Source organism: Sorex araneus, chromosome X (assembly GCF_027595985.1).
Source record: "Sorex araneus isolate mSorAra2 chromosome X, mSorAra2.pri, whole genome shotgun sequence".
Lineage (NCBI taxonomy): Eukaryota > Metazoa > Chordata > Mammalia > Eulipotyphla > Soricidae > Sorex > Sorex araneus.
The window spans coordinates 159,529,525-159,549,308 of NC_073313.1; the positions used below are offsets into that span (position 1 = coordinate 159,529,525).

General features: G+C 63.5%; 2 protein-coding genes across 5 annotated transcripts in view; one reads left to right on the forward strand and one right to left on the reverse strand.

The window, feature by feature from the left end:
• Positions 1-3,089: 3,089 nt before the first annotated feature.
• HSD17B7 (hydroxysteroid 17-beta dehydrogenase 7) lies at positions 3,090-11,995 on the forward strand. Of its 2 annotated transcripts, none has more exons than XM_055122327.1 (9): positions 3,090-3,203; positions 5,763-5,966; positions 6,632-6,724; positions 6,827-6,941; positions 7,667-7,861; positions 8,462-8,566; positions 9,030-9,086; positions 10,029-10,127; positions 10,544-11,995. In XM_055122327.1, exons 1-9 carry the CDS (start codon positions 3,169-3,171, stop codon positions 10,619-10,621), a joined length of 981 nt encoding a protein of 326 aa, XP_054978302.1. In that variant the 5' UTR covers positions 3,090-3,168; the 3' UTR covers positions 10,622-11,995. The 2 variants fall into 2 exon arrangements, with proteins under 2 accessions (XP_054978302.1, XP_004613938.1); XM_004613881.2 differs by having other exon boundaries at positions 10,517-11,991.
• Positions 11,996-12,130: 135 nt separating this feature from the next.
• CCDC190 (coiled-coil domain containing 190) overlaps positions 12,131-19,784 on the reverse strand; it is a 14,347-nt gene continuing 6,693 nt past the window's right edge. Inside the window, exons 1-3 of one of the 3 annotated variants that reach the window (XM_055122329.1) lie at positions 14,596-15,422; positions 13,665-13,755; positions 12,131-13,578 (exon numbers count right to left, since the gene is read on the reverse strand). In XM_055122329.1, coding sequence (XP_054978304.1) covers positions 13,215-13,578; positions 13,665-13,755; positions 14,596-14,788 — 648 coding nt within the window. In that variant the 5' untranslated portion in view covers positions 14,789-15,422 and the 3' untranslated portion in view covers positions 12,131-13,214. Of the gene's footprint in view, positions 13,579-13,598; positions 14,330-14,595; positions 15,423-16,900; positions 16,966-19,784 lie in introns of those variants that run through there. The other 2 variants (XM_055122328.1, XR_008627363.1) reach the window with 2 other exon arrangements.

The following is a 19,784-nucleotide window of genomic DNA, read 5'->3' on the forward strand; positions in this document are numbered from 1 at the left end:
AGAGCGGCGTGGGCGCCTGTGTCCTCAGTGGCGCAGAGGATGAAGTGGCTTCTACCGACATGCCGCAACGCAAGGAACATTCTGGAATCTGGCCGCCAGAGAGGGAGGAGGAAGTGGCACGGGGGGCTGCCGCAGCGAGGGGGTCTTGGCCCCTGAGGCCACCGCGTGTCTGGTCGTGGACCGGCTGAGGCCGGCAGGAAGGCAGAGACGGTCCTGAGATGCTCCCGGAGAAGCTTCCAGGTGGCTCCCGCTTGGCCGATGCAGCCAATTGCCTTTGTCCCCCCGAGCAGGGACTCGGCCGGGTTCCAGCGGCCGACCCCTTCCTCCTCCCTAACTTTCTGGTGGGCGACGACTCTTGACACCCGCAAGTGGCTGAACCCACCGATCTTCCAGCTAAGGTTTCTGCATACGTTTCTCAACTCCAGAAAATCCGACTCCGGGATCAAACAGCGTCCGGGACACAGCTGTTCCTCATGCTGCAGCTTCTGGGGACCCCAGCTCGGCACGGCGGGGGGCCCGGCCTTGTCTGCGTGGTTCCTGCAGATCCCGCGAATAAGGGGAGCAGGGAGTGGGGGCCGGGGGGCCGGAGGCAGGAGCCACAGGCTCGCCTTCAGAGTGGTGCTTGCAGAGTCCCGAGACGCTCACGATGGCCACGTGGGGTGTGTGCATGTGCTGGAAGGTTCCAGGGCTCCCGGGCGTCACGGAGAGGGTCTTAGGTGGGGATCCCAGGAGCAGGTGGCCCAGGAGGGGGGCGGAGTGTGTGTGCCACGCCTGCGCCTGTGGGGCGAGTGTGCGGAGCTGGGACAGAGCCTGGGCCGGCAGCTGCCCCCTGCGTCCATCCCTTTGGTCCGGGAGCCCCTGCAGCGGGGGGGTGGGGTGGAGAATCGGGGTTCTCCGGAGCTGACCCAGTTGCAGAGGAAGGAGCCCCAGAGGCTGGGGGGTGAGGTGGAAAGTAGGAGTTGCAAAAGTGTTTTGGTGCTCGCAGACATGTGTATTGGTAATCGAGACTGTTCCCCTGTGTCGTTTATCGGCGGGATGTCCTGTTCTTGGCTCCAATGGGGGCTGCTGGCTTCCCCCGGCACCGAGTCCCCCCCCCCCCCCGCGTCGGGATCAGCTGCCGGCCTGCAGGGGTGCTGGGTCCAGGCTTCGTCTCTGCCCCCCCCCCCCCACTGCTGTCGCTCCCGGACACGGGACAGGTCCGCGGACTCTGTATTCGCGAGTCACGAGTCCCCACTGTGTACTTTATTTATTCCCTGTCAGTCCGACGAACGCTGTAAATACCGATGATTAAAGAAGCACACTGCGGGCACACGCGTCTTTCTGTCCCCGCCGTCCCGGTGTGGACACCCCACTCTGTACCCGCCGTGCCCAGGGCCCTCAAGAGGAGAGCTGGGGAGAGCAGGGCTGTGATGGGGGCCGTGCTGTGACCCCTCCCCCATCCGTCCCAAGAGCCGAGGGACTCGGAATGCCTTTAGCGACCTCGTGTCCACCTCTGCATGGCCCAGACACCATTAGTGGCAGCAGAGCCGGGGTCGGAGCTCGGGGCTCATGGGACAGGCTCATTTGTTGGGAGAGGTCACTAAGGAGTCGTGGGTCCTTAGGGAAACGGGTTCAGATACCCAGACCCTGCCCTGCCGTCTTGAGTGTGTTGGGGCAAACAAAGGCTCAGTCAGATGACGTCAGAGTTATCAAAGCATCTCAGCGAAGTCCCAAGCCCAAAGTGGGAGACCAGAGACCCCACGTCACTCAGGCGTCATCTCTCGGGGAATAAGGACAGCCCACAAGGGCAGCAGAGAAACGCATGTTCAGAGCCTGAGCAATAGCACAGTGAGGAGGGCGTTTGCTCTGCACGCAGCCGACCTGAGTTCTAATCCCAGGCACCCCCGAGGGTCCCCCCGAGCACCGCCAGGAGGGATTCCTGAGTGCAGAGCCAGGAGGAAGCCCTGAGCATCGCTGGGTGTGACCCAGAAAGACAAAGAAAATGCGTGTTCAATAGAGTATGGTGCATAATGTGCAGCTTAGACTAGAAACGGCAGCATTTGGTTGTCACCAGAGCAGTGGAAGTAGAGAAACTCAGAGGAAATCTTTATGGAAGAGAACGCGGAGATGTGAACCACGATGATTTAAAAAAAAAAAAAAAAGCTTAAGCAGAGGTCTCCTGATTTTTTTGAGAAAAACTTTTTCTAGGGGCTGGAGCAATAGCACAGCGGGAAGGGCGTTTGCCTTGCACACGGCCGACCCGGGTTCGAATCCCAGCATCCCATACGGTCCCCTGAGCACCGCCAGGGGTAATTCCTGAGTGCAAAGCCAGGAGTAACCCCTGTGCACTGCCAGGTGTGACCCAAAAAGTAAAAAAAAAGAAAAAAAGAAAAACTTTTTCTAGTAATTTATTTATTTTTTTTCTGGCATGGCTTAGGAAAAATAAAAACAGGGTTTGAGAAGCAGGAGATGGGGCCGGAGAGATAGCCCAGTGGGTAGGGCGCTTGCCTTGCACCTGACCTGGATGTGGTTCCCTGAGTGGCCTGGTGTGCCCCCCACGGCCCCCTAAAGAGAGAGGCTCCAGTTCCTCACCCACAGGGGCGTGATTCTGACATCCCCTGATGGCAAACCCGACTCCACATTGGAAAAAAAACTGGTCAGACTCCATTTAAAAAAAAAAAATGGTCATACTCCAAATTAAAAAAAAAAAAATTGGTCATCCTAAATGAAGTCCCTCCTAAAAAATCAAAGTCCGTTTCTCCCAAGATGAGCGTTCAGAGAAGGCGCTGGGTCTGCAGGGGGCCGGGCAGCCCCTGGCCCACAAACGCGCCCAAACTCCCACTCCAGCCGGCGCGCTTCCGGGGTGGGCGGGGCTCCCGCGCGCCGTGCGCCAAGGCCGCCTCGGATTGGCTCGACGCAGCGAGGTTCCGCCCTCGGCCTAGCTCACGCCATGCCCCCGGATGGAGGGCTGCGATTGGAGGAGACGCAAGAAGGCGGGCCTCGCACCGGAGGGCGTGGCCAAGGGGCGTGATGAGAGCACCTCGCGGGTGGAGCTGATTGGGCGGAGGGCGTGGACAGAGGCTCTGATTGGAGGAAGAGCGACGGTGGGGCGGGGCGCGGCGGGGCGCGGCGGGGCCGGGGTCTTAGGCGCTCGGGACGCGCGGGGCTGCGCCGAGCTGCGTCGTGGACATGCGGAAGGTGGTACTGGTTACCGGGGCGACCAGGTGAGCCTCTGGGCGTGAGGACGGGCCCCCGAGTTTGCATTAGGCGGGAAGGCCCCCGCGAGAGGCGCCCTCTCCCCACCCGCGCCCCCTCCCACCTCGGTCACCTCGGACTTTTTTTCTCCTGACCCCCTGGCCGCGGCTGGCCGTGCACGCTGGACTGCGGTGACCTGCGCCAGTCCCGCTGCGGCTCTGCCAGGGGTCCCCCGAGCCACGGGGATTATTATGATTATTTTTTCCTCCCCGGCGCTTTCTGGCACGGCGGGGTGGACAGACCCCACTGTTGTCCGCCGGTGGCCACGTGGCGTGGCGGAGACAGGAAGACAGAGGTGGTGGCAAGCATAGTGAAGGAGTGAGTTTGTGCAGAGAGCTCAAAAACTCAAGGGGAGTGAGTTTGCAGGTGCCTGGTCACGCATGGAAGGTCAGTTTGCTGGCCCAGCGTGGGCGGTTAGACTCTGGCTCTGCCTCTGGGTCTTCAGCAGTGGACTGACCACGGTACTGAACCCCTTTACTCTCCCTGGTGCACAGACATTAACGCTGCCTGTGCTTCCTTGGTGCCCTGGGCCCCTGTCCACGCTTCTCTTGACTGTCCCTCACTGTCCACCTTCACTCAAAGTGCATTAGTTCTCGGGAACTAGGAACTTCCGGCTTCCTTGATCAGGTTCCCCTTACTTATCTCCTTACTTTTCAAGTCTCTGCTTTGTCTGGCGACACATCCGGCCGTGTTCAGGGCTGACTCCTGGCTCTGTGCTCAGGTCTAGCTCCTGGCTGGGCTGGGGGTGGAGCCCAGGGTGGCATGCAAGGCCAGCGCCCTGTCTGCTGTCCTGTGGCTCTGGCCCTGACCGGCAAGGTTCCTTTCGGGCAGTGCCAAGGGTTAAACCCAGAGCCTCACACTTTCTTTTTCTTTCGCTTTTTGGGTCACACCTGGTGATGCTCAGGGGTGCCTCCTGTCTCTGCACTGAGGGATCACTTCTGGCGGTGCTCGGGGGACCCTATGGGATGCCGGGTATCGAACCCGGGTCGGCTGCGTGCCAGGCCAACGCCCTCCCTGCTGTGCTGTCTCTCCAGCCAAAGGCCAAAGCCTCACTCTTTCTCTTTTGGTCACACCCGGTGATGCTCAGGGCTGACTCCTGGCTCTGCACTCAGAGGTGCTCAGGGGACCTTATGGGGTGCCGGGATCGAACCCAGGTCAGCCACATGCAAGGCAAATGCCCTCCCCGCCGTGCTATGGCTCCGGCCCCAAAGCCTCACTCTTTCACAGGCCTGTGCTTGGCCCCCGGCTGCCTGCCTGGCCCGCGGCTGGGTTCTTTCCTTCTCACTGGCTGAGGGAGAGTGTAGAGGCTGCTTGTCACCCGAGCACCTGCTCTGGGGTTTCAGAGCTGGGCGCTGGGTGCCAGGCCTGCTGCTCTCTCTGCATCTCCCGTCTTGGGTGTCCCCTGGGGCTCTCCGTGACCCTGCTGAGTCCTCCCTCTGACCGGAGGGGTGTGCTCCTGCCAGGTGACTGTGTCTCTGCATGATTCACCCTGTCCTTACCGGGATCCTGGTCAGGCTGTCACACCAGCCCCCGCAGAACCCTGGGGCAGAGCCAGGTGGGTCCCCATACTCGCCTGGGGTCCACAGCAGACACCTGCTTCCCTAGAGGGGCTGCCACCGCCAGGACCTAATGCCTGGCTAGCGGGCCTGACTGTTGGGACGCCGGGAAGCGCGGACCGCAGGGCCCTAGAGGAAGCGGCAGGATCCAGCCCTGGCCTGAGCACGCGACGCTCGGGATGGCGGGGCGCTCCCTCCAGGCGGTGGGGTTTTTATTTGTTTTGGGGGGCACACCCAGCTGTGCTCAGGGATTCCACCTGCCTCCTTGGAGACCACCCCCGCTGGGGCTGGGGGACCCTGTGCCGCGCTGGGAGATGCGACCGAGGTGCAAGGCTTAGTCCTGTACCTTGGCATAGCTTTTGTGTCTTGGCTGTCTGACTGGACTCAAGGGACAGAGGTGACCCCACCTGGCTCTGCCCCTCAGCCGCTGACCCAGCCCCTAACTCCAAACATCAGGCATTGACCCAGCCCTTAGGCCCCGCCCCCAACCATCTAGTTTCACCCACTCACCTTCTGGCCCCGCCCCCAACACTTAGCTCTGCTCCTGTAGTCCTTGGACTGCCCCGTCCTGGCTCCGCCCCTCAGCACTAGCCCCGCCCAATATTCCTCTAGCCCACCCTGCTCCTGGTTCGGCCCTCTAAGCACCGCCCAGAATCCCCAGGCCCCGCCCCTTAAGCACTCTGGCCCCGCCCCTTAACCACCCCCAGCACTAGCCCCGCCCAGTATCCCTCTGGTCCCACCCAGCTCTCCTTCGGTACTCTAGCCCCGCCCAATATCCTCTGGCTCACCAGCTCCTGACCCCGCCCCCTCAGCACTAGCCCCGCCCAGTATCCCTCTGGCCCTGCCCCTCAGCACTCGCCCCGCCCCTCAGCACTTGCCCCGCTCAGTATTTCTGGCCCCACCTCCTTAGCACTAGCCCCGCCCAGTATCCCTCTGGCCCCGCCCTCATCCTCCTCGCTGGACTGTCCACAGCGGCGTGGGCCTTGCCCTCTGCAAGCGGCTGCTGGCGGAGAACGCGGAGCTTCGGTTGTGCTTGGCCTGCCGGAACCCGGGCAAGGCGGCCTCCGTCCGGGCCGAGCTGCTGGCCAAGTACCCGGCCGCAGAGGTCAGCAGCGTGCAGGTGGACGTCAGTGACCTGCGCTCCGTGCTGCAGGCGGCCGAGACGCTAAGGCGCAGGTAGGCGCGAGGGCGGCCGCGGGCGGTGCTGTCCACCGTGGGTTTCCTTACAGGGACGCTCGCAGGCCAGTGAGTGAGGCCCCGCCCCCATCCTGCTGTGCTCTGGGGTGTGTGTGTGTGTGTGTGTGTGTGTGTATGTGAGTGTATGAGCAAGTGTATGTGTGTATAAGTGTATGAGTATGTATGTGAGTGTATGTATAGGAGCGAGTGTGTATATGAGTGTATTGTGTGATTGTATATGTGTGTATGTGTGTGAGCGAGTGTATGTGTGTGTATGAGTGTGAGTGTGTATGTGTGTGAATGTATTGTGTGAGCGAGTGTGTATGTATGTGTATGAGCAAGTATATGTGTGTGTGAGCGAGTGTGTGTGTGTGAGTGTATGTGTATTTATGTGCATGGCTGTGCATGTGTATGTGAATATATGTGTGAGTGTATGAGTGTGTGCATGTATGTGAATGTGTATGAGTGTTCGTGTGTGTGAGTGTATTTGTGTGTGTGTGTATGAGTGTATTTTGTGTGTGTGTGTGTGTGTGAGTGGATGTATGAGTGTATTTTGTGTGCGTGTATGTGAGCACCTCAGTCCCCTCAGAGGCTGTGGGGGTCGTGCCTGCCCCGCCCCCTCCCTGGCCCCGGCGGCTGACCCGGCCGCCTGCTCTCCCCGGCAGGTTCCAGCGGATCGACTGCGTCTTTCTCAATGCGGGCGTCATGCCCAACCCCCGGCTGGACATGCGGGCGCTGGTCTCCAGCATCTTCTCCAGGTACCCGGCGGGGGGGCTGGCGGGGGCAAGATCCCCTTCCCGGGGCCCCTGTCTGCCCTCTGGGGCCGGCTGGAGGCTGAGGCGCCCTCGTGGCCCCCACAGGAAGGTCATCTCCGTGTTCACCACGGCCGAGGGGCTGCTGACCCAGGAGGAGAAGGTCACGGCCGACGGGCTGCGGGAGGTGTTCGAGACCAACGTCTTTGGCCACTTCGTCCTGGTGAGACTCGGCCCGGCGCCTGCTCTGTGTGTCTTGGGCCACGCCTGGCAGTGCTCACGGATACTCTGCCCAGGAGTCTCTCCTGGCTCTGACTCAGGATTCACCCCTGCAGGCTCGGGGACCCCATGGGGTGCCGGGGATGGAACCCGGGTCCGCCCTGTGCAAGGCCAGTGCCCTCCCGCCGCCCTTTCACCCCTGGCCTCAGGGCCACACCCTCAGGGTTTTTTCCTGCTTTTTGGGTCCCACCCGGCGATGCTCAGGGGTTACTCCTGGCTCTGTGCTCAGGAATCCCTCCTGGCGGTGCTCGGGGACCCTATGGGATGCTGGGAATCGAACCCAGGTCGGCCACGTGCCAGGCCAGCGCCCTCCCCACTGTGCTATCGCTCCGGCCCTTGTAGATTTTGATGCTCAGGTTCCCTCCCAGCTCAGGGGGCCCTCCGGGGGCCTGAGTGGGAAGCAGACCTCCGGCCTCCCGCCCCGCCCTCAGCCCTGGTGTGACCGAGTGTGGGCCCAGCTCGCCTGGTGCGGGTCCGGCCACTGGGCCTGCGGGGGCCCGCCCGCCCGCGCCTGCTCACCGGGGACTGCGTGTGCCCGGGTGCTCCTGGACGTGGAGCCTACCCGCGTAGTGGCTCTCTGCCCCCGGGCATCGGGAGGGCATCGGGCTTCCCCCTGCCCGTTCTCGCATCTCGCCCGCGGCCCTGCTGGATGTGTGTCTGCCCACACAGGTGCGGGAGCTGCAGGCCCAGCTGTGCGGCGGGGACGGGCCGGCCCGGCTCATCTGGACGTCGTCCCGCAACGCGCGCAGGTCCAACTTCAGCCTGGACGACATCCAGCACAGCCGCGGCCGCGAGCCCTACAGCTCGTCCAAGTACGCCATGGACCTGCTCAGCCTGGCGCTCAACCGCCACTTCAACCAGCAGGTCGGCGCGTGTGCGTTCGTGTGTGTGCAAGTGTGTGTGCATATGTGTGTATATGTGTGTGCATGTGTGTGTGCATGTATGTATGTGTGAGTGTGTGTGCCTGTGTGTATGTGTGAGTGTGTGCATGTGTGTGTGAGTATGTGCATGTATGCATGTGTGTGTGCATGTATGTGTGAGTGTGTGTGCCTGTGTGTGCATGTGTGTATGTGTGTGTGCATGTGTGTGTGAGTGTGTGCATATGTGTGTGAGTGTGTGCATGTGTGCCTGTGTGTGCATGTGTGTGTGCATGTGTGAGTGTGCACATGTGTGCGTGTGTGTGTGCATGTGTGTGTGCATATGTGTGTGCATATGTGTGTGCATGTGTGAGTGTGCATGTGTGTGCATGTGAGCATGTGTGTGTGTCTGCATGTCTGAGTGTGTCTGCGTATCTGTGTGTGTCTGCATCTGTGAGTGCGTGTGTGTGCGTATTTGTGTCTGTGTGTGTCTGTCTGTGTGTCTGTGTGTCTGTGTCTGTGTGTCTGTGTGTCTATGTGTGTCTGTGTATGTGTCTGTGTGTGTGTGCACGGGCCCTGCAGCCAGGTGACACAGCTGTCCCCCCAGGGCCTGTACTCCAGCGTGGCCTGCCCGGGCACCATGCTGACCAACATGACCTTCGGGATCCTCCCGCCGCTGCTCTGGAAGCTGCTGCTGCCCGTCATCTGGCTGGTGAGGACGGCCTGCCCGAAGCCCCCACTGCTGTCGGGCTGACTCCTGGCTCTGTGCTCAGGGATCACTCCCAGCTCTGTGCTCAGGGCTGATTCCTGGCTCAGTGCTCAGGGCTGACTCCCAGCTCTGTGCTTGGGGCCGACTTCCGGCTCTGTGCTCAGGGCTGACTCCCAGCTCTGTGCTTGGGGCCGACTTCCGGCTCTGTGCTCAGGGTTGACTCCCGGCTCTGTGCTCAGGGCTGACTCCCAGCTCTGTGCTCAGGGCTGACTCCCGGCTCAGTGCTCAGTGCTCACTCCCGGCTCTGTGCTCGGGGCTGACTCCTGGCTTTGTGGGATTCTGGGGATGGAACCCGGGCTGGCCGTGTGCAAGGCAAGCACCCTCTCCGCTGTGCGTTGCTGTGGCCCTGGGTGGGGGGGTTCGTGCTTGAGGGAGGGACACGCTCAACAGCTGTCTCTCTCCGCAGATACGCTTCTTCGCCAACGCGTTCACGCTGACGCCCCCCAACGGGACTGAAGCGCTGGTGAGTTCCGGGTCGTCTCTCCCCACTTGCTGCCCCGCCCCCCGCAGCCCCTGTGCTGGGGTCACAGGTCACGGTTTGCTCCCCAAGGGGGCATCTGACTCAGACACAGGCAGTCGGGGGCACAGGGGAGCCCGCGGCTGGGGCAGCGTTGGGGGGCTGGGACCCAGCGACCCCCACCCCTGAGAGCAGCACGAGAATGGCCCAGAGCCCTGGGGACCTGGCCCCGCCCGCCCCACGGCACCCAGGGGCCTCAGTGTCCATGGGGGTCGGTGCATCAGGAAGGACTCCAGCATCCTTGGGGTGCTTGGGGTCACTCCCGGCTTTGTGCTCAGTGCTGACTCCTACCTCTGTGCTCAGGGCTGACTCCTAACTCTGTGCTCGGGGCTGTCTCCTAACTCTGTGCTCAGGGCTGACTCCTACCTCTGTGCTCAGGGCTGACTCCTAGCTCTGTGCTCAGGGCTGATTCCTAGCTCTGTGCTCGGGGCTGACTCTTAACTCTGTGCTCAGGGCTGACTCCTAGCTTTGTGCTCGGGCTGACCCCTAGCTCTGTGCTCGGAGATGACTCCTAGCTCTGTGCTCGGGGCTGACTCCTAACTCTGTGCTCAGGACTGACTCCTAGCTCTGTGCTCGGGGGTGACTCCTAGCTCTGTGCTCGGGGCTGACTCCACGGCCAGCCCAGCTGTTTTCCCAGAGCCCCCATAAGCTCCTGCGGACACTGGGGTTCACGGACAGACTCCGAGTGTCTGGCAGTAGCCGGAGGGGCCGGAGTGAGAGACAGGCCTTCGGACTCCGGTCTTAACCGCACTGACCCGGGTTCCAGCCCTGGCACAGAGCCGGGAGTCAGCCCTGCGCCCTGCCGGCCTGGCCCGTGGTGAGAAGGGCTTCCGGGCGGGGGGCTCTGCGCGCTGGCCCCGGTCAGTGACCGCCCCACCGGCCCTGCAGGTTTGGCTGTTCCACCAGAAGCCCGAGTCCCTCGACCCCTTCACCAAGTACCTGAGCAACACCACGGGCCTGGGCAGCAACTACGTCATGCCACAGAAGGTACAGCCACGGCCACCCCTCCCCACTCACCCCTGCCCTGCCCTGCCCTGCCCGGGTGGGCGCGGGCAGCTCACGGCCATCCCCGGCGTGTCCACAGCGGGTGCAAGCTCAGTGCTAGGGGGGTCCCAGGGCCCAGCCTCCCCCCTCCCCTCTCCACCCTGCTTTTGTCCCGAGTGGACATGGGGGGGGCAGGACCCTCGCTGCCCAGCTGTGTCGGGGTGGGGGCTCGCAGCCCCCACCTCCCGGAGCCCGACTTCTCCGGGTCCCGTCCGCGGGGGCTGCGGCCCGGTGCTCCCCCCGCTCCCCCTTCACTGGTCCTCGATGTCCCCCGCCCCCCCCCCTCGCCCTGCCCTGCCCTGCCCGCCGGTGGACGCCACTGCCCCCCCCAGATGGACGTGGATGAGGAGTCGGCGCAGACGCTGTACCGCAGCCTGCTGGCCCTGGAGCGGCGCGTCCGGGCCGAGCTGGCCCTGGGCCCCGATGGACGGGGCTGACCGCCGGGCCCTCTCCGGGGGGTGGCCCTGGGCCTCTGGGCGCCCCCGACGCTGCGCCCGGCCCCTCGGCCCCGCGGAGAGCCTTGTGCCCCAGACGCCCCCCAGCCCCCCGCTCTCAGGACCCCCGGCTGCCGCCCCCTTCCCCGCGCTCGTGTCCAGCCCGGCCGTTAGCTGCTCCCGACTCTCGCGCCCGCGTGGTCACAGGGCGGGCGGGACTGGCCGCCGGTGGCCGCGGGACGCTGCTGTCCCCTTCGCCCCCGTTTCCTGTGTCCCCTCCGGGCGGGCGGGCGGGGGCTCCCCAGGACTGGACACCGCTGGCTGTGCAGGAGGGGGTAGGGGTGGCGGGACGCCCGGGCCGTGCCCTGCGCAGGCGCCGCAGACGGGCTGGACGGCGGAGGCCGCCACGGGCTGCCAAGCCAGTGGCCGGGGGGCCCCCGCGCCAAGGTAAACCCGCGCCAGAGCCGGGCCGGGTTGGGTTACGGGCAACCAGACCTGCTGCCCGGCGCAGTGGCCGCGCGCAAACAGACGGGACAAGGGCAGCGGGGACCGGCCAGGACACACACAGCGTCCCTCCGCGGCCCCGCCAGCAGGGCCCGGGAGCTCGAACCCTGCCCCCATCTCAGCCCGCGGTGCGAGCGAGGCCTTCCTGCCCCCTCCCCTGTCCCCCGTCAGCAGCAGACCTGGGGGCATCTTGGAATGGGGGCCCGGGGCAGGGCGGGGCGTGGGGGGGACACACAGACCCCACCCCCCCTCCCGCAGATTTTGCAAATCAAATTCACCCTTTGGAAAATCAGATTTTTTCCCCCACTATAATTTCCATATGCTTTCAATAAGACCAGCACGGTGGGGCCGAAACGGTAGCACAGCGGGGAGGGCGTGACCCCCCCGGCACCCCAAAGGGTCCCCGAGCACTGTCAGGAGTGACCCCTGAGCCGAGCCAGGTTTGGCTCGAAAATAAAGAAAAGTAAGCCTGGAAGGGCTGGAGTGATGGCACAGCGGGAGGGCGCGTGTCCCGCTTACGGCTGGCCCGGGTTCGATCCTTAGCACCCCCTGAGGTCCCCTGAGCACTGCTCAAAGTCAGCCCTGGGCCCTGCGGGGTGTTCCTCCCCCCCTCAGAAAATACAAACCCCACCACGGTGCTAGTGAGAGAGTAGGTGGGAACGGCACCTGCTTTGCAAGCGAGCAACATGGGGTCCCATCCCCAGCACCCCCTACCTGCAGGGGTGATCCCTGAGCACTGAGCCGGGAGTCAGCCCCAAGCACAGAGCTGGGAGTCAGCCCTGAGCACTGAGCCAGGAGTCAGCCCCAAACACAGAGCCAGGAGTGATTCCTGAACACAGAGTCGAGTCAGCCGTGAACACAAAGCCAGGAGTCAGCCCTGAGCCAGAGCCGGAGATCAGCCCTGAGCACAGAGCCGGGAGTCAGCCCTGAGCACTGAGCCAGGAGTCAGCCCCAAGCACAGAGCCAGGAGTCAGCCCTGAGCACAGAGCCGGGAGTAAGCCCTGAGCACAGAGCCTGGAGTAAGCCCTGAGCACTGAGCCGGGAGTCAGCCCCAAGCACAGAGCCAGGAGTTACTCCTGAGCACAGAGTCAGGAATCAGCCCCAAGCACAGAGCCAGGAGTGATTCCTGAGCAGTCAGGAGTCAGCCCCGAGCACAGAGCTAGGAGTCAGCCCTGAGCACTGAGCCAGGAGTCAGCCCCAAACACAGAGCCAGGAGTGATTCCTGAACACAGAGTCGAGTCAGCCGTGAACACAAAGCCAGGAGTCAGCCCTGAGCCAGAGCCGGAGATCAGCCCTGAGCACAGAGCCGGGAGTCAGCCCTGAGCACTGAGCCAGGAGTCAGCCCCAAGCACAGAGCCAGGAGTTACTCCTGAGCACAGAGTCAGGAGTCAGCCCTGAGCACAAAGCCAGGAGTCAGCCCTGAGCACAGAGCCGGGAGTAAGCCCTGAGCACAGAGCCTGGAGTAAGCCCTGAGCACTGAGCCGGGAGTCAGCCCCAAGCACAGAGCCAGGAGTTACTCCTGAGCACAGAGTCAGGAATCAGCCCCAAGCACAGAGCCAGGAGTGATTCCTGAGCAGTCAGGAGTCAGCCCCGAGCACAGAGCCAGGAGTCAGCCTTGAGCGGAGCCCCCTCGTGCGTCAACCTTGGCCTGTTGCAGACAGAGCCCCCTGGACTGCACGGCTGCTCTGCGGTGGTGCCGGCCCCGCGCAGTCGCAGAGTCGGGAGCGGGTGTGCCAGGGTCTGAGCGAGCAGCTCGGTTTGACTTGCAGGAGGGCGAATGCTGTTTGCACAAAAGCCCCCAAGCCTGAGCCGCGGAAGGGCGAGGGGCGAGGGGGGCTTGGGGGCCTCTTCTGCAGTGCTCAGGGCTCCCTCCTGGCCCCTGGGACCCAGGTCAGCCCCTGCGGCCCCGCGGGGGCGTGGCCAGCCCCACCCCTCCCTGCACTCCAGGCCGCGGGCGCCTTATCCCAAGGCTTATGGTGACACAGGACGCTGGTCCACGCTGGCCTGGTGCCCCTCGGGGCGTGGGGAGGGGGCGCCCCAGCCCCAGGCGTCCTCCTGAGCTCCCCCCCGCCAAGGCACCCCGGCCCGGGTTTTATTTCTCGCCGGTTTTATTTCTGACCCCCTCCCGCTGGGGCTGGGGGCTCCCGGGGCCCCGCCCCTCGCCCCCGCAGCCCTCCTGGTGCCCGAAGACCTCGCGGACGCTGAGCAGCCGTTCCCACTCCGGGGGCGCCCGGTGGCGGATGTAGTGGGCCCTGCCCGCCCTGGCCAGCAGCTCGGGGGCCGGGTGGGCGTCGCCCTCCGCGCCAGGGCCCGGGTCCGGGCTGTCGCGCGGCTCGGGGGTGCCGCTTGCCTCTGTCCCGGGGGTTGGCGGCTTCTCGGCTGTGCCATCGGGGGTCGCCGCCTGCTCCTGGGGGTCCGGCTCCAGCGCTGGTGCTTCTCGGGGCCAGGCGGGGGCTCTGGGGGGGGAGGTGGCGACGTTACCCGCGGGTCCCCACAGTCTGGAGGGGGTGTCTGGGCGGGGGGGGGTGCGGGCAGCTCCTACCTCGGGGGTCCCGTCTGCGCGGTGCCGTCCATGTGCCGGGCGCGCTCCGGGCCCTCTCGGGGGTCCGAGTGTCCTGTCCTCCTTGTGATCGCTGCCCGGGTGGGGACACGGTCGGGATGCCCCCGCCCCAAGCCCAGGTCAGGGTGAGGGGGGACACGGGCGGGAGCGGGGGCTGGGTGGGGCCTCGGGAGGGTGCCCAGGACAGCCCTGGCCGTGGTGCCGGGCACTACAGGACAGCAGGACGGGGCCGGGGTGGGGGCGGGGGGCCGGGCAGGGCTGGGGGTGAAAGTGTGTGTCCCAGCTCTATTTTTCTTTTTGGTTTTGGGGCCCTGACCACTGTCCCCGTCGCTCTGTGCCCCGGGGAGGGGTCTGGAGGGCCGCGGCCAGGGGCTCAGACACCTGCTCCCGCCGTGCCGGTGACCACAGGTGACCTGGACTGCACCTGGGTCCCGAGGCTGGGCCTGCCCTGGTGGGTCCCTGGGGCCGGCCCCCCCGCAGGGCATGGCAGGCGCCCCTCTGGCCCCAGGGTCGTTCCCTTTCCGGGGGCCCCTGTCCTCTGAGCGCTGAGCCCTGCTCCCCGAGAGAGGCTGAGTGAAGGGTTAAAGCCGGGCGGGCTCGTGGGGGTCACCCGGCCCCGTGAGCGGCTCCAACGGGCCTGTTTGCCCTGTGGCTTAAGAAGACAAAGCTAGTTGGGGGCCTCCCCCCCGCGCCCCGAACCCCAGAGCGCCGGGTCTCGTGGGCTGCCAGGCTCCGGGACCGCCCGTGCCCCCTTCCCCTGGGGCGCGCTCAGGGGTGTTTGCGCACCGGGCGGGGTCTCCGGAGGCCGGACCCCTGCAAGGGTCTCCGGAGGCCAGACCCCCTGAGGCCCCCGAAAGTGGGGGGCGTGGCGGGAGGCCAGCGGGGGTCCCCGCCCATGGGAGTCCCGACACACCTTGCAGCCTCCGGAGCTCCGCGCGCAGCTGCCTCTGCTCCCAGGCCCGCAGCTGTGCGTGCACCAGGCGGGCCGTGTCCAGCGCCCGCAGCTGCTGCCCGAGCCGGGCCTCCGCCCGCCGGGCCTCCGCCCGCTCCAGGTCCAGCTGCGGGCGCGGGGGGCGGCGGGCCGGGGCCCTCCCGGGCTGCTGCATGGTCCGGGGGCAGATCCGGAGTGGCCTGAGCGCCCCCGAGGTACGGGTGTCCCCGGCACGGGCCCCTCGCCCCTCCCCTGCAGGCGGCCGGGTGGGCAGTGTTTGCTCTGTTCCTCGGAAACAGCCGTTCAGGAATGTGGGCGCCTGGCAGGGCCCCAAGCCGGCCCCCCTGGGGGGCGCGGGGGGCACCGCTGGGCTGTGGGGGAGACGAGGGCCGGGGACTGGGCTTTTCTTTAGAGTCCTGCCGGGTTTGGGGGTCAGCGGCCTGGGCAGGGGGCAGAGGGGCAGGTGCCCAGCGCCCAGCGGGAGGCGCGCCCTTCCGTGGCAGCTCGGGAGAACTGCAGCTCAGGCTCCCGCTAGAGCATCAAGCGCTGGCCAGGGTCTCCCCGCAGCGGGAGGCGCGCCCTCCTGTGGCAGCCCGGGAGAACTTCAGCCTAGACACAAGCTGCCCCCGCTGGTACGAAGGGCGCCCTCCCGTGGCAGCTCTGGAGAACTGCAGCTTAGCCAAAGGTGGCGAGTCAAGATCGGGCCAGGCCACCCCGTGCCTTTGCCCCCAGATGGCCCTGCCAGCCTGGTTTCACTCAGCCCCCGTGATCTCTTTCTCTCCCCTCACATTTCTCTGAATTTATTTCAATAAAAACATTTTATTGAAAAGTTCTATTGAGTATCTTTTTCTGATAAAAAAGACATCGTAATCATTGCATTAGATTCCCGACATTAGATGCCAGCATCTTACCAAGTTTACCATAGAGTTACCAGTTTTCGTTTTTTTTTCTTTTTGGGTCACACCTGGCGATGCACAGGGGTTACTCCTGGCTCTGCACTCAGGAATTACTCCTGGCGGTGCTCAGGGGACCCTATGGGATGCTGGGAATGGAATCCAGGTCGGCCTCGTGCAAGGCAAATGCCCTCCCCGCTGTGCTATCATTCTAGAGTTACCAATTTTCACCAAATTTGCCACGATGTCACCAAACCCACCAAATTATTGCCACAGCCAACCAAAACAGAAATACGCAAAAAAACCACCCAGCAACGCCAAACTTCACTAAATTTTGCCACAGTGGACCAAATTCACCAGATTTGTGCCACAGCCAACCAAAACCAAAATAGCGAAAACCAGCAGTGCCAAACTTCACCAGATTTGTCATGACATCATCAAATTCCCCAGATTTGTGCCACAGCCAACCAAAACTGAAATAGCAAAATATAGCAGTGCCAAACTTCACCAAATTTCACCACAGTGTATAAAATTCACCAGACTTGTGCCACATTCAACCACAATAAAAATATCCCCAAAATAGCAGTGCCAGACCACCAAATTTTGCCAGTGTTCTGTGGCACCAGATCTGTGCCACAGCCAACCAAAACCAAAATATAAAAATAGCAGTGCCAAACTTCTGTTTTTACCACAGTGAGCCAAATTCACCAGATTTGTGCCATAGCCAACCAAAACAGAAATACCCGGAAAGCAGTAGTGTCAAAGTCACCAAATTTGCCACAGCATTGCCAAACTCACTGGACTCGTGCCACAGTCAACCAAAACCACAATACCCCCAAAAATAGCAGTGCCGAAACATCACTAAACTTGCCATATCATCACCAAACTCACCGCACCATCCCCAAGATGCTCCAAATTTGTGCCATGATTTCATGACAGCCCTGCCATCACTTCCAGCGTCATCATCACCCCCACCACCAAAATGACAGCGTCAGACCATGAGCACCAGATCATCGGCGGGACCTGATGGACAGAGCAGCTCCACCAGCCGTGTCTGCATCACCGTGTCACCATCATCACCATTACCACAGCACCATACGAGCTGTTCCTGCCACCATCACCACTGCCACAATTGTCGGCATCACCAGCCATCGCTGCCTTAATAACCGTCACCATTATCGTCCCCACCGGCTCAGCCTGTCCCAGTGCCCCCCCCACCGTGAGCGTGAATGATGTGCTATGGGGGGGGTGTCCCCCCACCCCCACCCCGTGACGGAGCATCGCTGTGGCTGTGTCTCTGGGACATCCCTGCCCGCTCCCAGGCGTGGGCACTCTGAGCTGAGGGCTGCGGGGGAAGGTCCGTCTTCCTGCTGTCGGGGCCCCTAGCTGGGTACCTGTGGGGAGCCAGCTTCTCTGACGATCACTGGTCACGGGCAGGTGCTTGCTGGGCTCCAGAGATCTGTGGAGAGAGAGAGAGAGACAGTGAGCAGAGGAGAGATCACTCACAGGCGTTTCACTGACGGTTGCCTCCCCCTCCCCCCAGTGGACGTGTTCCCAGGACGGGGACCCCCTGACACCCAGAGAAAGAGCTTTAACAACTCCTGGAAAGGTGCTGATTACCTGCCCATTAGAACTGAGGTTTGCTTTCAAGGACAGACTGGGGAAGGTCGAGGAAGGAGCGCAGAGACAAGTAGCTCCCACCCCGGCGGTGCTCAGGGCTCGCTCCTGAGGAATCAGGGGTGCCGGGGGTCGACCCTGGCTCAGCCACGTGCCAGGCAAGCGCCCTCCCTGCCCCCCAGGCCGGCTGCTGCCCTTCCCTGCAAAGAGCCGCTCCTCAGCGCGGGCCAGAGAAGCCGCGTTTCCTTCGTCTGCAGTTTGGGCCACCCCGGCCATGCTCCTGGCTCTGTGCTCAGCGGTGGCTCCCAGTGGGACTCAGGGACCCTCGGGGGTGCCGGGGATCGAACCCGGGTCTGCCGTGTGCCGGGCAAACGCCTCCCCGCTGGACTATCACCTCAGCCAGGGACTCCCCGCGGGAAGCTGCCTCTCCCTCCCCTCCGCGCCTGAGTCACTGGGGACCGTCCACTGCCCAGGGAAGCCACCAGCCCAGGGCCACCGCGGGGACACTGGGCGCCGGGCTGCTGCCGGGAACCAGGGACTCAAGTCACTTCCTGCGCGTCCCCCCACGGTCTGGCCTCTGACGGGGTCTGCCGAGCCCCGTTTCCTGCACAGCCGGGCGGCCTGGTGGTCAGGGGCAGGGGCCGGCCTGGCGGTCAGGGGCAGGGGCCGGCCTGGCAGTCACCCGGAGGAGCTTCCGCGGGGCCACCTGGGCGGGCGCACTGAGCCGTCACGGGTTTCCACGGCCGTGGACACGGCGGGCGGCAGAGACCAACGGCCACTGCCGTGATGGGGGCGCGTGGACACGGCCACGCAGTGACCCGGCACCTGGCCACGTGGCAGAGCCGGCGCCCCGGGTGCAGAATCCCAGGCGGCCTCGGCCCAGAGACGCCCCAGACGCCCCTTCCCATGGTCGCCGCTGTGGGCTGGAGAGCTCGGAGCCCCAGTCACACACGTCACACACACAGAGTCACAGGCACACACGGACACACAAAGAGCCACACAGCCACACAACCACACACCGAGTCTCATGCAGCCACACAGTCGCACAGAAACACAGTCACACAGAGTCACACAGTCACACAGTCACACACAGTCACACAGTCACACACAGTCTATGCAGTCATACACAGTCACACAGTCACACACAGTCACATACAGTCACACAGTCACACACAGTCACACAGTCACACACAGTCACACAGTCACAGTCACACACAGTCACACAGTCACAGTCAAACAGCCACACAGACAGTCACACATAGTCACAGTCACGCACAGTCACACACAGTCACACAGTCACACAGTCTCACACAGTCACACACAGTCACACAGTCACACACAGTCATACGCAGCCATAGACAGTCAAAGTCACAGTCACATTCACAGCCATACACACAGTCACACACAGTCACACACAGTCTCACACACAGTCACACACAGTCACACAGTCACACAACCACACACTGAGTCTCACGCAGTCACACAGTCGCACAGAAACACAGTCACACACAGTCACACAGTCACACACACAGTCACACAGAGTCACAGCCATGCACAGTCACACACAGTCACACAGTCACACAGAGTCACACGCAGTCGTACGCAGTCAAAGTCACAGTCACATGCACAGTCATACACACAGTCACACACAGTCTCACACACAGTCACACACAGTTGCAGAGTCACATAGTCATGCAGTCATACACACAGTCACATAGAATCACATACAGAGTCACACATAGTCACACACACTCACACACAGTTACAGTCACAAAGTCATATACACAGTCACACACAGTCACACACAATAACACACAGTCTCACACTAGTCACACATTGGCATACACACAGCCAGTCACACACAGTCACACACAGAGACACACACTCACAGTCACACAGCCCATACAGCCACACAGGCGCACACTGAGACACACAGGGCCACACACACACTCACCCTCCCCTTCCCTCTCATCGCCTGCTCCCTGGTCTGGTGCAGGGCACTTCCCCCCGGCTACCCACCGCCACCGAGGTCAGAGCAGGCCAGCGCGGCGGGAGGGGGCTCGAACCCGGGTTGGTGTGCAGAGGGCAAACCCCTCCCCCTGCCCTGTCGCTCTGGCTTGTACGCAGCCAACCTGGGTCTGACCCCCAGGTCATCCTCACACATGGGCCCCCAAACACCTCTAGGAGTGAGCCCCAAGCACAGAGCCGGGAGTGAGCCCCGAGCACAGAGCCGGGAGTCAACCCTGAGCACAGAGCCGGGAGTCAACCCTGAGCACAGAGCTGGGAGTCAGCCCTGAGCACAGAGCCGAGAGTCAGCCCTGAGCACAGAGCCGGGAGTCAGACCTGAGCACTGCTGAATATGGCCTAGAAACAAGCAAAACCACAGCAAAAGCTGTGTCCGCTGCCCAGGGCTGGCCATGGCGGGGGGGGGGGGGTGGGTGCCCAGCTAACCAGACCTGAGGGGTAGGGGTGAGGGGAGGCCCCGAGTCAGCACCAAGGCCCCCCCAGTCTGCTCAGTGCTGCCCCCTGCTGGGTGCCCCGGGACCCTCTGTCCCGCTCCAGGTTGGGGGTCCAGGGGTGTATGGGACGCGCTCAGCCACCCCCCCCCCCGCCCCGACACAGTGGGACGCAGCCAGGGGGCAGCATGTCTGGGGCCCCCTG

Bases quoted from the DNA above. Each gene is read 5' to 3' on its own strand.
- HSD17B7 (XM_004613881.2), top strand. From the start codon at position 3,169: ATGCGGAAGGTGGTACTGGTTACCGGGGCGACCAG. The intron at 6,725-6,826 runs GTACCCGGCGGG...TGGCCCCCACAG, and splicing joins GTCTCCAGCATCTTCTCCAG to GAAGGTCATCTCCGTGTTCA. The intron at 9,087-10,028 runs GTGAGTTCCGGG...CCGGCCCTGCAG, and splicing joins CCAACGGGACTGAAGCGCTG to GTTTGGCTGTTCCACCAGAA.